At 36.4% G+C, this 16,202-nt stretch overlaps 1 protein-coding gene across 2 annotated transcripts in view; it reads left to right on the forward strand.

The window, feature by feature from the left end:
- The window catches only part of VTA1 (vesicle trafficking 1), a 42,648-nt gene that overhangs the window by 7,863 nt on the left and 18,583 nt on the right, over positions 1-16,202 (forward strand). For both annotated transcript variants that reach the window (XM_086744089.1, XM_086744090.1), the window contains exons 2-5: positions 6,785-6,879; positions 10,334-10,461; positions 12,277-12,352; positions 15,165-15,276. In XM_086744089.1, the coding sequence (XP_086600215.1) occupies positions 6,785-6,879; positions 10,334-10,461; positions 12,277-12,352; positions 15,165-15,276 (411 nt within the window). The remainder of the gene's footprint in view (positions 1-6,784; positions 6,880-10,333; positions 10,462-12,276; positions 12,353-15,164; positions 15,277-16,202) is intronic.

Raw genomic sequence — 16,202 nt, forward strand, 5'->3', positions numbered from 1 at the left:
AGGCCCTTCAAAGTTTGCTTGTCAGTGCTATTAAATCTATTTTTTAAAGTCTTTGAATTCGGACAACTTTGACTCACTATGTAGAAATAGCATATATTTCTGATCTGCATACAGAAACTACATGAATGAAGTGTGATGCATTAATGTTCATGTAACTCATTGTTATTTTTCTTTCAGATGCATTCTTTATGAAAATGCATTTGCAGTAGTTTGAGTACAGTCCAATTTAGTGTTTGTGTCCCTTGCTCCAACATTTGTGAGCCAACTGTTGTCTTCCTGTACCAAGCAGTTAACGAACATTTTTCTGTCAGTGGTTTGACAAAGGGAAGAGGAAGGTGTAGAATATGAATGAGTAATAAATTATGGCCTGAAAAAGTTTTCATCTCTTAGTCAGTATCAAAATATGAGTAAAATTTATGAGGGTTTTTTTTGTTACTATTTAATGTCAATTTGTAACTTTTAAATGTAAAAAATAGTTCCTAATAATTCTTTTTTTTCTGTACTAGAGAATTAAATACGTGTGGGGAAGAACAATCTTTTGATCCTGTTAGACTAGGAAAAAAAGATGGGTAGTAGTACAGAATTTAGAAAATAGAATTAACCTATTGTGCATGCTTGCTGGCTGGAACTTTTGTTCTCCAGTATTTCTACTTGGCACGGAGTTAGTTTAAAATGGGAGTGAGAGGAATTTCAGTTGTTATCCAAACATAAATTTGGAATAACTTACTGTGTATTAGGAATGAATACCTGGCACATACTAAAGACAAAATACTCTCCCTGAAATTGTGCTGTGTGTTAGCAAAGGAAAAATAACGTGGTATTACGTGACATAAATAAAAGCAGAGAAGTTTCTGTAAAGCTCAGTGTATAATTCCTTCCAGCACACCCACACTTAGTATTTGCTGAACAAAGATTAAGGGCAACAAATCAAGGCATAAATTTTGTAGTTGTCTTGGCAAAACATTTTTCTGAGAATGATCACTTGCCAAGTCTTTATGAATTTGAAGATAAATGTCCTGTCTGCAAACTGAGAGCAAACCCTCTTTTAGTTAATAATTAGCAAAACAGTCCTTTGTGCATAGAAGATTACTAATGACTTTAGTTCTACTTATAATATTAATTCATATTTAGAGATTAGTTCTTTGTAGCCTCCTTTATCTCCATAGTGCTTTATTTTATGCATATACTACTGTTGTTTGCCACACAAGTCTTTTATGCTACTCGATTTGGATAAAGGGTGCAAAAAAATCTTGGTTGTATCTGTTATGAAGCCAAGTGCATAAAGCAAGCTTAAAAAGAACCAATAACTCCATTTATTTGTTCCCAGATATTCCAGATGTTCATCACAAATACTGAAGAGGGATGAGAATTACACTTATTTCCAAGAGTGTCTACATTCCTCAAGTACTTCATTTAGGCTTTAAAAACTTGCATTTTTTTGCAGCTACAGTGTATGGTTTTAGATGTCTTTTTGTGTCAGAATTTTTAGCAGCTTGGCTTTTCATAGAGGAAATTTTTTATCAAAAGTTACCAAGCAAATGGCTTTTGTAAGTCTAGTTGTTTAGTTCTACAGTATATTACTGTGGTCGTTAGGAACCTGCACTTTAAACATTTTTCAGTGTGTAGAGAGAAGTTCTGAAGAGAAGAACCCTGAGATAATTTTAATGTAAATGTCATCTGAAGTGTAGTATTTTGAAAAGACGAAATAATGCAACTGTAATACAGAACACTAAGAGGATTTCTTTCTGTGGTGTCCATACCATTCAGGATATTAACTTCTAGTTATTAGAAACTGAACCACTTGCATTAAAGCAAAATTTTTGTGACTTAGCAAGCACAGTAATAATACATTCCACTACTTTTGCAATATTATAGAAACCAGAACAGCTGTATTTAAAGGAATGTAAATAATGACTCTGATTTCTTTCAGGTATGGGGTGGGGGAAGACTGAACTCATGTTACATTTGTTTTTCTCAGCAGAGATGTTGCAGTTGGTAAAAGTTTGGCCTCTTGCTTATGAGTTCTTTGCTACTGAGATTACCTGTCAACATAAACATGGAGGACAGTTCTTTGACCATTAACTGCCAGTTTAAAATTTCACTGGTTATATTAACACAGGAAAATTGTTTTGGTTATTGCTGCTGAAAATTCTGTAATGAAGTTAGCTTGCCCATTTGCTGCAAGTTAGACAGGAAAAGGACATAATATATTTTTTTCACTAGATCAAAACTTATCTTTTAGTTCCTGTCATGTGTCCTGGCCGTGAGTAATATTTGTGTGATAAACCACATAGAAAATTTGAAAAAGCCACACATGTAAGAGACTTGTGACGCCTTAATTGGCGAAGGTAGTAGTATCAAAACCAACACAAAGCAACATGGTCTTACGGATAGCCTTCATATAGAATACTTGGGACATTTCAAAATTAGAGCAGAGAGAAGGCTGGCAAAAGATGCAGACATGGAAAAACTTGTGTTTGGAAATAAATTAAGATTCTTTGCCTTGGGGATAAGATGTAATAATAATAAAAATAAAAAAAAAAAGCAAAGAATAGAACTAGTAGACCCTTTTTCTGTTTCTGTAGTAAGGCAAGGAATTACTGCTTTCAGATTCACTCACTATTGCTCTTCATACAGATAATTTCAAAAGGGAAATTTCAAAACATTTAAATGATCTTTTTTTTTTTCCAGTAGTGTCTGTAGAGGCAAATACCAAAGTACTTCCTCTTCTTCCTGTTCTGTTTCTGTCAGAGAAACCTACTGAACTTGCTGTCTGCTTCATAAGTTTAATGATTGTTGATAGAGATTTTCAACACCCAAGCCACACTTTTAGCTTAGAGCAGCACTAAGTAAAGCAATAAGCATGCCTAAATGTACTTAACAATGTTTTGTTGTCACTGTTGAGTTTCAAACACTGGAGAATACTCCCCTTCTATATCTTCAGTTCATCAATTGAAACTGATGTTCCAGGAGATTTTGACTGGTAGGCTATGGTTTGTGTTTTCTGACCAGCAGATTGCCTAGTTCTTCATTACAATCAGGTGGTTTTATCAATGGTGTTTCAGGCAAGACTCCCTCTCACTACTGAATGCTGCTAGATAGTGATTCTCTGTCAGTAGTAGCTTTCACAAACATCATACTCTTTCTTGATGACCGCTTACTTCAGAAAGAAGGAATAGCTTTTGCCCATACCTCAGTGATTGCCTTACCAGAGGCCTGTCTCTGGGCAGATTTAGTTTTGCAGTATTCCTTTTGAACATATTACTATAATGGAAGAAGTATGCACAAATTCTCAACTTTGAAAGTTCTTAGAGTGCAGTAGACTTGTTAGGGTCACTTAAGTGTCCTTTGACCTTTTACCAGTTAAAGAGATCATGCAGATCTCCTCTTCAATTTATATAGGCATTGGGGTTTGATGGCTAGATGTGGTAACTGTCTTGTATAGTCAATTTTGTGGTACAGAGATGTAGTTGCTGTGACAGGTGGAACACATTTAATGTTAGTTCAGGTGACATTAATAGTCTGTCTGTAGGATGTCTCTGTTCTTAGTATCAGTTGAGCTGCTGCTAGAGCACATTCATGTTTTCTTGATGGTCTGTACACTTTGAATAATAGTCCGTCAGTCTTGAATGACCTGAGGACTCATGGGCATCTTGGTCCCACAGTCTTGTGTTATCAGCAAAGTGGTGTGGGTATGGAACATTGCTTGATGTCACCCACAGTGTAAATTTATATATAGACAAGAAAAACGTGTTTTTTATCTGTAACTATTGTTCTTTGACCTGTGTTCTCTGTGCTCTCAAGACTCACTCTTCTGCCTTTGTTCATTGGAATGCCTGAACCGAGTCTTCGAGTTTTTTCAGTCTTCGAAATCCTAAGAGGGGAGAGGACTGGCTTTTTAGGGCTGCCTACAAAGCATGCAGATGTCACAGTCCTGTAAATACACCCCTTTTGGTGTTCTTGAGGAAAAAAATTATCTTACTTTCACTGTTCGAACTGATGTGTTTGCAGTGAATGTGGAAAAAAAAAAAGCCGCATATAAGTAACAGAAGAGCAACAATTAAGCAGATAACAAATAAGATGATTTTTTAATAATTAAACCAGTCCTCAAGACTAAAGTCATTTACAAGATTTCAGTTTATGTGGAAACAGAGTTCTTTTTATGTAAATGTATGCATCTTCATCTCTCTTCCAAAATTCTTCAGCAAGTAAGATAAATCTGTATCCTGTAATGACCAAGGGTATTCTGAATTTGTGTTGCTCTAACTCATATCAGTCTGAAATTAATTTACTTTCTTGGACATGGACCAGTTGGAAGAAGGTCCAGAGGAGGGCCACAAAGATGATATGAGGGCTGGAGCACCTTTCCTATGAGGACAGGCTGAGAGAGTTGGGGCTGTTCAGCCTGGAGAAGAGGAGGCTCCGGGGAGACCTGATAGCAGTCTTCCAGTACCTCAAGGGGGCCTACAAGAAAGATGGGGAAAGGCTGTTCAGTAGGGCCTGTTGTGATAGGACGAGGGGTAATGGTTTTAAATAGAGGCAGGTAGATTTAGATTGGATATTAGGAAAAAATTTTTTACAATGCGAGTTGTAGAACACTGGAACAGGTTGCCCAGAGAGGTGGCTGATGCCCCATCCCTGGAAACGTTCAAGGCCAGGTTGGACGAGGCTCTGAGCAACCTGATCTAGTTGGGGATGTCCCTGCTCCTTGCAGGGGGGTTGGACTAGATGACTTTTGAAGGTCCCTTCCAACTCTAACCATTCTGTGATTCTATGATTTCCTCTGAAAATGTCTGATATTTGCAGCCGTCAAAAATAAATACCTGCTCTAGATGGCACGTAGGTCTAGAATCCATTATGTTAATTCCTAAGTTTTACATTATTAAATCAACCATGAAATGTGTTCAGGGAAGCTTACAATCAAGTATGTACTTAAAGTCAGCTTAGTTGAACACTGTAAGTATTAACTCTTCGTCGTGTGATTGCAGTACTTTAGTTGGCAGTGGATTTAAATTAATTTGAGTGCCTCAGGTATAAATATCTGTATCTTTCTGTGTTTGAATTTCTTTGAAATGCAATTTCAAGTTTATACGTGCTGGTTTCATAATTTTTAATATTAACATGTCAGTATCCTGAAGATAGATAAATAAGGTTGACTTAAGATTACATATCTGATGAGACCTACATAGCACAAAACCTGCATAGCAATTTTTGTTAAAATTCCTGTCTTTTGTTTGTCATGGTCAGTTGTTCATAGCGTTTATTTATTCCTGAAGTTTCTCTCAAGAGTAGACTTTTGCTTGATTGTTCTTTACTGAAAACTTGAATACAAAGGTGCTAGGTGGTTTTATAAATTGGAAATGTAGAAGTAGAGAGGCATTGGAGGGCACAAGTACTTTTTTGGTTTTGGTCTTTAAATAGTTGGGCAGCCCAACAGCTTTAAAAAGTTTGTCAGCTTTGCAGTCCCAAATAAGGAATGTACACTTTGTCTGGTTTGCATAATCAATTGTATATGAAATGTGAAATGCTACTTTTAAAATCCAGAAGAATGAGTTAAATTGTGATGCCCACTAGCAGAACCTAGGTAAGTTTTGTAGAGAGAGGTCTAATTTTATTAGACAGACTGATAATAAGTGGAAAAGGCAGACAAGTTTTTGAGCATGTAATGCTTTGTTCTGCAGCAAACATCAGGATAAGTGCTGTTTGAAAACAACTGTGTTATATTTGTGTTTACTGAGAAAATCTGAAGGGGAAAAGCTATCTTTAGTGCATGAAGAGGTGCTTGGAAGGAGAATGAGGATTACTTGCAGAACTCTGAGACCTACAGAAAGGACAGTGGGGTATGCTGTAATAACTAGCTCATGATAATATTTGGTAGAATTACAGCTTTTAGTTCTTAAGCTCTGCATTTGAAGGTGTTTTGTAGGACTCCTGTGAGGGTCAGGAGTGAGAGCTGGTGGAATGGTAAATAATAGTAAATAATCCTAGTAAAAAAAATCGTAGTTGTTTCATTTTACCCACAGTTTCCTGAAGCATATGAAGTTCTGCTATGTGCATATCTAAAATTCATAGATTTTTTTTGTTACAAAAATGATAATTTTTAATCAGAAGATGTTCATTTTTCATTGTCAAGATCTTATGAAAAACTGTCAACTTTACTTGGGAAAGTTTAATAAAGTTTGTCTTGTTTGATTTAAAGTTCAGATTTGTATCTTGTGTCTTTTGATGATATGTATGCCTATTCATTGAAATAATAGATGCTTAATTCCATTTGTTAAAGTGGAGTTTTAAAGTTAGCTAGTTCCTGCTACATGAATTTCCATTTTTGAGATATATCCATACACTCTGTACATATATGGAAGTCATATGAAGTTTATTCGTACATGATCAGGGATAAAAATTGACTTGAAGTTCCTATTTGAGAGAGTTGCAAATGAGGATGGTGATTATCTACAAAAGCACTTTTGCAAACAAGGATGGTGATTATTTACAAAAGCACATAATATGGCATCATAGTGGTAAAAGCATCAATCTGAAATCAGCAGAAACACTAATTGAGAAAAATAAAGCATAAATCTTATAAAAATATCTCCTAGTATCTCTGCAAGACTGAATGGAATCTAGATTTCACTGTCATTGCTCACTAGTACTGTAGTAGCACATTGTTAAACCATGAGATGAGTTTGTCTTTCAGATGTGTGGGGGGGGCGTTGCTTTGTTTACTTATGAGTTTTGCCTTAGATAATAACTTCTGACTTTTTTGTATGTTCTGTCTCCTTTAAAGGTCGTTTGTATGCAATGCAAACAGGGATGAAGATTGACAGTAAAACCCCAGAATGCCGTAAATTTTTATCTAAACTTATGGATCAGTTGGAAGCTGTAAGTAGAATTTATTGCTCTTCTCTAAAATGATTCACAATGTTATTTTAATTTGTATTTAAGCTTCTGTGAATACTATTTTTCCTCTGTCGTCAGTCATTGATGCAACTATTCTGTATGCAGGCATAATGTATAAATGTAAGTTGTACGTAATAAATTGGCAGAAGGATTGAAAGGAGATAAAGCTGTATGTGGAAATGTATGTTTATATGTATGTATGCATGCAAAAACAACTGAAATTTCATACAGCAGACATTTACAGTAAGATTTTGTCTAGACAACAAGAATTACAATGCTTTATTCGTACATATTCTCATGAGAAATCATAATTCATTACAATGCAGGAGTTCTAAAAGACTTTTTTATTGATTTGTCTTTGATTCCTTGAAGTTTGTGAGAGTTACTTTCACTGCTGTAGGAATGGCTAGCCTAGTCTTTGGTGCTTTTGAAATTTTTTACTTAAACTGTTGTACCCAGGCAGTTTTTTAAAACTTTCTCTAAAAGATAAAGAGAGTTTTGTTCGTATCCTCTGTTAAAGACTGGGGATCTTACAGTATGAATTTTTGTAAGCAGAGTTCTCTCCGTGTTGGTAAGACATAGCTATGCCAGGCTTTTTTGAGTGGACCTGATAGTATAAAAAAGCAAACAACCTTAAATAGAACAGACTTAAATAAAGAAAGGTCATTATGCAGATGGTTAGCTTAAGTTCCAGGAGCTGTGTATGTTCATATGCTGGAGTTTTCAATAGTCCTGAAGGAAGTATTGTGTGGATTTTATGGTTTAAGTGCTCATTTGGAAGCATAAAGTAACATTTAAAAATGAAGCAACAGTTCTTTTGGTGTTCATTATTAATGATTCCATCCAAAATCTAGCCATAGCAATGCCTGAAGAGTTTGTGTGAAATTAGTGCAACAACCTTCAGTTCTTCAGAAAAAAAAAAATGACATGTGAACCATTTTACCTTTATACATGCCTTGTGCTTCTTGCTCTGTTTTATCTCTGCTTTTTTAGCAATGGAAAATCCAGTGTACAGGGACTTCTTGGTGTATTTCATCAAATTTTAACACCTTAACATCAAATAACATCAAATTTTAACAGGTTGCCCAGAGATGTGGTGGATGCCCCATCCCTGGAAACATTCAAGGCCAGGTTGGACGGGGCTCTGAGCAACCTGATCTGGTTGGAGATGTTGCTGCTTCTTGCAGAGGTGTTGGACGAGATGACCTTTAAAGGTCCCTTCCAACCCAAACCATTCTGTGATTCTATGATCTTTAATGGGTCTGATTTTTCGTAGAATCATAGAATGCTCAAAAAGGAAGAGAGGTAGCAGGACAAATGAGATTAAAACTCTGGAAGATTTTCCTTTTTGTTCATTAAGAATTGTTAAAATGTATTCAATCCTTTGTGGTACTGCAGCAACTAATCTGTCTGGAGTGTTCAGTTACCCCTTTTGTTTTAAATATTGAAAGACTAGAAAACCAGAAAAACCTCAGGGTTTCATCTTTCAGTGGCTGGTAAGATTATCTGTGTGACAACTGATGCTCAGATATTGAAGTTCCTATTATGTAGCCAAGTGATGGAAGGATGGAAAGAGCACTTCTGAGGAGATCTAATAAGTAGTTTTGGGGCTAGGAACCTTAGGTATATTCATAAGTTGGACCTTTGCAGTAATTTAATAGCAGCCATTTTCAGTCTGTCCTTAACCAGCAAGGGGGCACAAAGGGGTGCTGCAGCTCTGTACTAAATGTTTCTGACAGCTTTCTGTGTGTTGCCACGATTATTGTAGAGGTTAAGACAGAAGTTTACAAACCATCCTTAACTTTATAGTAGCAAAGAATAAAACAGTGTAAATATATCTGGAAATTACCAGATGTGTTCTTTGCAAGAAACTATAATATTCCAAATATGTGAATTAAATACAGTGATTTTGTATCCAAAATGCGTGTTTCTATCAGGAATATTTTTACATATGATTATGTTGTTTTACTTTTCCAATAGGTAACTGTTACATTTAAATGTTTTTAGGAAAATTAAACCAAATTTGCTTGATTTTTAAGTTCAGATTATGAATCATCATGTAAAACATCAGTACTGTTGTACTGAATCACAGTACACTGTTGTAGTGAATTACACTGTGTGAAGGGTATTTTCAAAAGTAAACATCTTAGTTAACTTTAATATTTTTAGAAGCGTATGTAACTGAGTGTCATTTGTGTACTTGAAATCATCTCCATTGGATATCAAATCAAGTATAGTAAGAAGTCATTTCTTAGTGTAAGGCTTATGATATATACATATAAACAAATGATTTTCTTCCTCAATCTCAGTGTTTCATTTCAGTTATATATCTTGCAACTTATAAATTGTGGTGCACTCACAAGAAAAACAGTTACACTTTATAAAACACAAATACTTTTTGAAAACTATGTAGAGTATGAGTTTGACAAAAGTCTTCAAATTTGAAGTTCTATTTTGGAAGTTTATATTTCACTGCTGAAATCAAGTAACTTTTGCGGCAGCATTTTGTGTATTAAAAAGTTGGCAGAAGTCTAAAAAATATGGAAATACAGCCTGCATGATTATGTTTTCTTCACACGCACAATGAAAAATAACTGCTGTTCAGAGATTGTCTCTAAATCTTTGGGCAAAATAAAGGTTGCAGGTTAGTATCATGCAGTGTTCCTGTTTTTGTTCTCTAAGGATAATCTGAGATTTCCTTATATGCGAACAGTAAGCCAATTCAGAAGCTGTAAATCCACCTGTTGTAGCTGTTAGAGAGTTATTTGCTGTACTGATTTTTTTTAGGAAACCTGAGAATTCTTCTACTCTCATGTCTTTGAAAAGAGGTCTTTGAATTACAGTACACTGCTTGCACTTAAAATTCCAGTAAATCCATAGGTCACTAGATCAGTGAAGGTAGCGCTCAGACACTTTGAAAGATGTAGTGAACTGCAGTGAAATAACCTTACAAGAGAAAAGATACATGATCGCTCTGACCTACAGTGTCTTTAGAAAGCATGTATTGCTTTATCAGTTGAACTGTGTTGAGTCCTGACTTCAAGACCAAGCTTCAGAGTGCTTGGTCTTTTGGATAGTAAGGGGAAAAATATCTGTAGGTATTCCTTCACAATACTGTATTTGTGTTTATTTTTAACAGATTTTTTAGTTTCACTTGGGATTTTTAAAAGTATTTTGTGATTGAAGATGGTATTCAGAGCTACTTATTCATAATATTTCTCCCTCTGAAAGAGTATGCTTTCTCTTTAGCATGCTACTTTTAGCATTTGTTATTTTAAAAGTTGGAGATTTGTAAAATAATTGATGTGTATGTTGTTTCTTTTTTAAATTGTACTTGGCTTTGTCTAAATCAGCAGCTTCTTCTTGTGTTTGAATTAGATTGCAAAATTGCTAGGGTCTAACAAAGTAATTAACATATTTTTTCACCTTTTTGCAGATGAAAAAGCAGTTTGGTGATAATGAAGCAATTACTCAGGAAATTGTTGGTTCTGCTCATGTGGAGAATTATGCCTTGAAAATGTTTTTGTATGCAGACAATGAAGACAGAGCTGGGCAATTTCATAAGTAGGTGAAAATCTTTTGATTTTGATTTCTGTGTGTCGTAGTTCAGCCCTGATCGGGACCAGACTACGCAGTCTCTCTCTCACTCCCCCCACCTTCCGAGAGAACAGGGAGAGAAAATATAAGGAAAAACAGCTCAAGGTTTGAGATAAGGACAGGGAGAAATCCTTAAAGTTACCGTCACGGGCAAAACAGACTCGACTTGGGGAAGACTATTCTTTATTACTACAAACAGCAGGATAATGAGACAGAGAACAAGATAACCTCCCCCCACCCCTCCCTCTTCCCAAGCTTAACATTATCTCTACTACCTTCCCCTCCCTGAGCGGCACAGGGGGGAAGAGGGAATGGGGGGGTTGCAGTCAGTTCATCATATGTTGTTTCACGCCGCTGCTTCATGGTTGGGGGAAGAACTCCTCACATTCCTCCCCTGCTCCGTTGTGGGGTCCCACCCCTATGCCACAGTCCTTCGTGGAACTGCTCCAGCGTGGGTCATCTCTTCCACGGAGTTCAGTCCCTTCAGAACAGCTGTCCCAGTGGGCCCTCCACAGGCCACAGCTGCCTTCAGGCATCCACCTCCCCCGGTACGGGGTCCTTCACGGGCTCCAAGTGGATCTCTGCTCCTCCGTGGACCTCCATGGGCTGCAGGGGGACAACCTGCTCCACCATGGTCATCACCACAGGCTGCAGGGGAATCTTGGCCAGGAGCCGCATTACTCCTCCCCCTCACTTCTGAACTGACCTTGATGTCTGCAGCTGTTCCTCACAACAGGCTGGTAGATGTCTCTCAGGATCTTTTTTACATCTTATTCACTTCTCATCTCCTTTCCACTTCTTGCAGCTGGGCCAGACCAAGTCGGGCCCAGTCGGCTGCCTGGCAAGAGGCCAGAGGGTGAGGCCTGCAAGGCCCATGAGGCCTGCGCCTCCCCCTCTGCGCCTCTGCCCCCGCTCAGCTTCTTCACATCTTCTCTCCTCTCTTTTTTTTTTCTGTTTTCCCCTACTTAAATACGTTATCGCAGAGGCGTTATCACGGGACATTCTGCTACCAATTGGCTCAGCCTTGGCCAGCAGTGGGTCCGCCCTAGGCCTGGCCAAGTCCACTGAACAAAGGGGAGCGACTTCTAGCAGTTTCCTACAGAAGCTACCACCTTAGACCACACCCTCACTAAATAAAACCACGACACTGAATTAAGATATTGGAAGGAAGTATCTAAGCTCTCTTAAATTTGACTGGAAACAAGAACTAGACTTTAATGCATTCATTTCTCTTTTAGAAAACTCAATTTGTTACTACTTGTATGTCTCTAACTTCACACATTAACTGGTAGCCTCCTTCATGTCGTCTTTAAGAGATTACTCATCTACTGGCAAGCCTTCTAAAACTCCAGGCTAATATTGAGCTTGACATGAAGCAAATCAGAGTTTCTACTAACCAGTGATATTGAAATACTTGTTATGATACATTATGTGGTTTGATTCATATCAATTACTACAGCATGTTGGTGACTTTGCTAGGCTTTTTCAAAGATAATATAGCATGTCCTATGTCCTATATTGAACATTACAAACTAGAAACCAAGTGCAGAACACATGACTAGCTTTAAAAAATACTGAAAAATTTCTGCATAGTGGTCATAGGAGACTAGTCAATATATTGTTAAATTTAAACATTGTGAAGTAAGTTCTGTAACATCAGATTAAAAAGAAATAGTGATGATTGGCTTGAAATAAGTCAGTATGATCTAAAGTGCCAGCTTGTAAAATGTGATCCTGAGAGACTAACGTTACCAAGTTAGTGTAATGTTTTCTTTTTTACAGAAACATGATAAAGTCCTTTTATACTGCAAGTCTCCTGATAGACGTTCTAACAGTGTTTGGGGAGCTCTCTGAAGAGGTAAGTGTTAGGGATGTCAGTGTATTATCTGATTGCTTTTCCTAGCACAGGTGCAAGTTACTGGTTCAGTGAAGTTGTTTTTATAATTTGTGAATATGAACTTCAAAGAACATAGTTTCTAATTGTGTAGTCAAATACATATTAGTAAGTTGGAAGGAATTGCGCTAAGTATTTCAAATAAATTATATGTGAAAGATTAGATAACTTTTTGTTAGAAGATGCTTCCTGAGCTACGTATCAGTTAGAAATTCAAAGTCTGATTATTACTGAGGTACACATGGCATCACATTGAGCAATGGGAGAAATTATGCAAGGTTCCTGGCGTTTTCCACCTTCACTTTTTTCACTCTGCAAGCAAGAACTTTAGTGATAGTAATTGAGGTGGAATTGTGTACAATTTTAGTTAGAATAAATATTTTTTTGTTTTGCAGCAAACAGCACTTTTAAAAGGTGATAAGTTAAGTTGGAAGAATATGAATTTACTTCATAAAAAATTACTCGCTCTCTGGCCATTAGAACATGAATGTTTTAATTTAAAAAATTATCTACTAAAGTAACTACCACAGTGTCTTCATGGCAGGTATTTTTTAAATCAAATAAGTATACCTGAATTGGCTGAAAAAGATCACGATTACTCTTATTAAGGCACATCAGACAAATCTCTTGGTCTGTTTTAAAACAAACTTTTCTATTGGGTGCATGATCAGCTGCTGTCTGTTATTTATGCCCCACAGAAGAATTTATCTCAGATGTAGAGGAGCAGGTACTCTTAAAAATGTATTCCTTGTTCTGAAAATTAAATGTGAGATTTCCTTGCTAAATTAACTGAATGAGAAGCTCGTTTTTAAAATGTAATGGTATAGTTGATAACTTCTGGCAAAGAAGAAAGAAATAGAGAAAGCTGCTACTGTCTCATGAAGATCAGTTTCAAAGATTGTTAAAGGAAAGCTGAAATACCTGGAAAAACAAGTGAGAAACAGCAACAGTGCTAAATAATCTGAGACAAAATCAGGAAGTGCTGAATATGTCTCAGGACACCTAAAACCACACAGGTAATCTACAAATGTTTTGGGTTTTTTTTCCACATGCTTTGGTATTATGATGTCCCTGCTCCTTGCAGGGGGGTTGAACTAGATGACCTTTGAAGGTCCCTTCCAACTCAAACTATTCTGTGATTCTATGATTATAGGCTTCCACACTTAGACGAGTAAGCTGGAGATATCCATTATACTGTCTCTCTCTACCCTATTCTAGATGACTGTGCAATAGACTTTGTGAAGTACAATTTGGAATTTCAGTTTATAAATTCTTGAAAACTTTAAATGTAATTTCAGTCAGGACTTTTAAAGAGAGATTATTCTGTCTACCTCAGTTTCCAAACCACTTTACTTGTGATTATTACTGTGGAAGTTTGAGTTCACCAGTACCTTGGAGGTGATGATGTCAGTGTGAAACACACTATCAACCTGCATTGTTCGCTTGGCCAAACTATTCCACTCATCCTTCCGTATTTCCCATATCTTTATATTCAGCCTTGTTCCTTGAAATGTATTACCTCATAACTGTCGAATCTAGTTATTTCTCCTACAACTTTTGACAAAGTAGTTGGTTTGCATAATCAGTTCGAGATTTCTCATAACAATTGAGAACTCTTCCTGGATTAAAAAAACCCCTATTTTAACAGTTTTAGAAGATATAAAGTGGACAATCTTAATTTCATGTTTTGGCATATTGAAGTCATACCTAAGAACAGTAAAGTATATTTTAAGAAATAAAATTGAAAATCTCAAAATAGTTGATTCTGACGTTTATTTCAATCACTCATGCTTTGTGAAAAGAAGAATCTTTGAAAACCCAAATGAAATGCTTTTCCTCAATTCCTTTTTCCCAGGAACAGAAAATAGTTAAAAATGTTGCTTTTTTTAAATACTGAAGTGACTACCATATATTTTCAATTTCAGACTGTTACCATGGAAATGAAATCAGAAAGGCAAACAGCAGATTTGCTTCTCACTGCTATTGCTTCGTATTGACACTATTTCAGAAGATGATAGCTGGCAAAAAATTATTGACTGTCAATACAAGTAATTAATTTATTTGAGAAGTATTAATTTTTTTAAATAACTAAACTATTAAGCATGTCATTAGCAGTTTGTTTAAAGTTGTTATCATCATAATCCATTGCTCGACAGGTAGTTTGTGTATTGCTAAGTCCTTCATCTGATTTTTAGCTATGTTGTGAAGATATTAAATTAAAATATTGTATGTCTCAGAATATCACACACACACTACATTAGTCTGCATCTACGGACCTAGCAGCCTTTCTGTTTTCATGCTCATAAATAAATTTTTAGAATTTAAAATAATGTAAGTATAAAAGAATTTATACTCTTGATCAGCAGGAGTATCTTTTTAAGTTTCAGATATTTAAATCTAAAGTAAATAGTCATCTAAGTTTATGGAGATAGGAAGTTTTCTGTATTATTTCACGTCAGTAATTACTACACAGTGCTCAGTCTTTCACACTAGATGGCCCTGCTATAATTTATTTCCTTTTCCTGACCTGCTGCACTAATTGAAGATCTCTACATTTTCCTTTCATGCTGAGATCCTCTTAGAGCTATTATTTTTTTTTTTTTCATTCATCAATTCATTTTACATGTGTTAATTATTTTAAAGGGGTGTCAAATCATAGCAGAGAAAGTGATTTAGTTTATAATCTCAGGGTGGAAAACTTGCTTGTATTTCTGTTTTAAATGCATGAATTTACAGAAGTGCGTGGTTAAAATGGCTAGCCTTTTGCCTTCCCCAGAATGCCCAGCACAGGAAGTACGCCAGGTGGAAGGCAGCGTACATTCATAACTGCTTGAAGAACGGAGAGACTCCTCAGCCTGGGCCTATTGGAATGGAAGGAGAGAGCTTCGGTAGGTGTTTCCCTTTTCTTTTTAAAAGAGCAGAGGGCTAAGGCAAGACTGAAATGGTGGCATGCACAGTTCTTCAGGGAGCACCCCACAGGAAGCACTGCTTCCTTGTTTAATGTTCCATTCACGAGGGGCCACCTTTTACTTTTTCTGTTCTGCTTCTCCTACTGTTATTTTTATTGGACCTAACTATTTGACTGACTTATATAATAATTTTTTTCCTTTCCTCTGTGGTGGAGATTATTATTTTGAATACAGCTGCTCTCTAAGAATAAAAGCATTGTTACCTTTGGGCCAGAACCACGCATTTCTTTAGCACTCTCCACAGTCCTTTTAAATCTATTCTGTAAAATTCTGGTACTTTTGTCAGTTTATCCTCTCTCAGAAGTTAAATAGGAGTCGAAAATGGATTGATCATAGGTGAATTCAGCTTCAAAGCAAACACCTGATTGTGAGACGACCCCTTCCTCCCCATGTAATAAGGTGTCTTTCAAACTAAGTTTATGGCTTACTCTTTTTAGATAGGATTTCCTGCCACTTTCTCACTCATCCCCGTTTTCCTTGTATTTTTAGTTACTCTTTGTGTTCTTCTGTCTACTTGACTTTCCTATACAGGATTCCTTGAAGTTACCTCCTTAATGGTTAGATAAAAAGTGCCAATTTCCAGCACCACCCGCGTACTAAAATGAATGTTTATCATAACAGGTTATTTAAAACCTCCCAAACTGTAACTTTTACTGTCTTCTATTTAATGCATTCAGACCTGTCTAAGCTCTGCTACTAATCTAAAAATCTTAGCTCTTCAGTAAGAAGTGTTAGGGGCATCCAAACCTTTCTCATTTAGAGCTTTTTTAAGACAGATACCACCACTGTGAGCATGCAAGTTAGCCTCTCTCTGAAGTAACAGAACACATACTAAGCAGACTCTG

This window comes from Chlamydotis macqueenii, chromosome 3 (genome assembly GCF_036417535.1).
Source record: "Chlamydotis macqueenii isolate bChlMac1 chromosome 3, bChlMac1.mat, whole genome shotgun sequence".
In the NCBI taxonomy this organism is placed as follows: Eukaryota; Metazoa; Chordata; class Aves; order Otidiformes; family Otididae; genus Chlamydotis; species Chlamydotis macqueenii.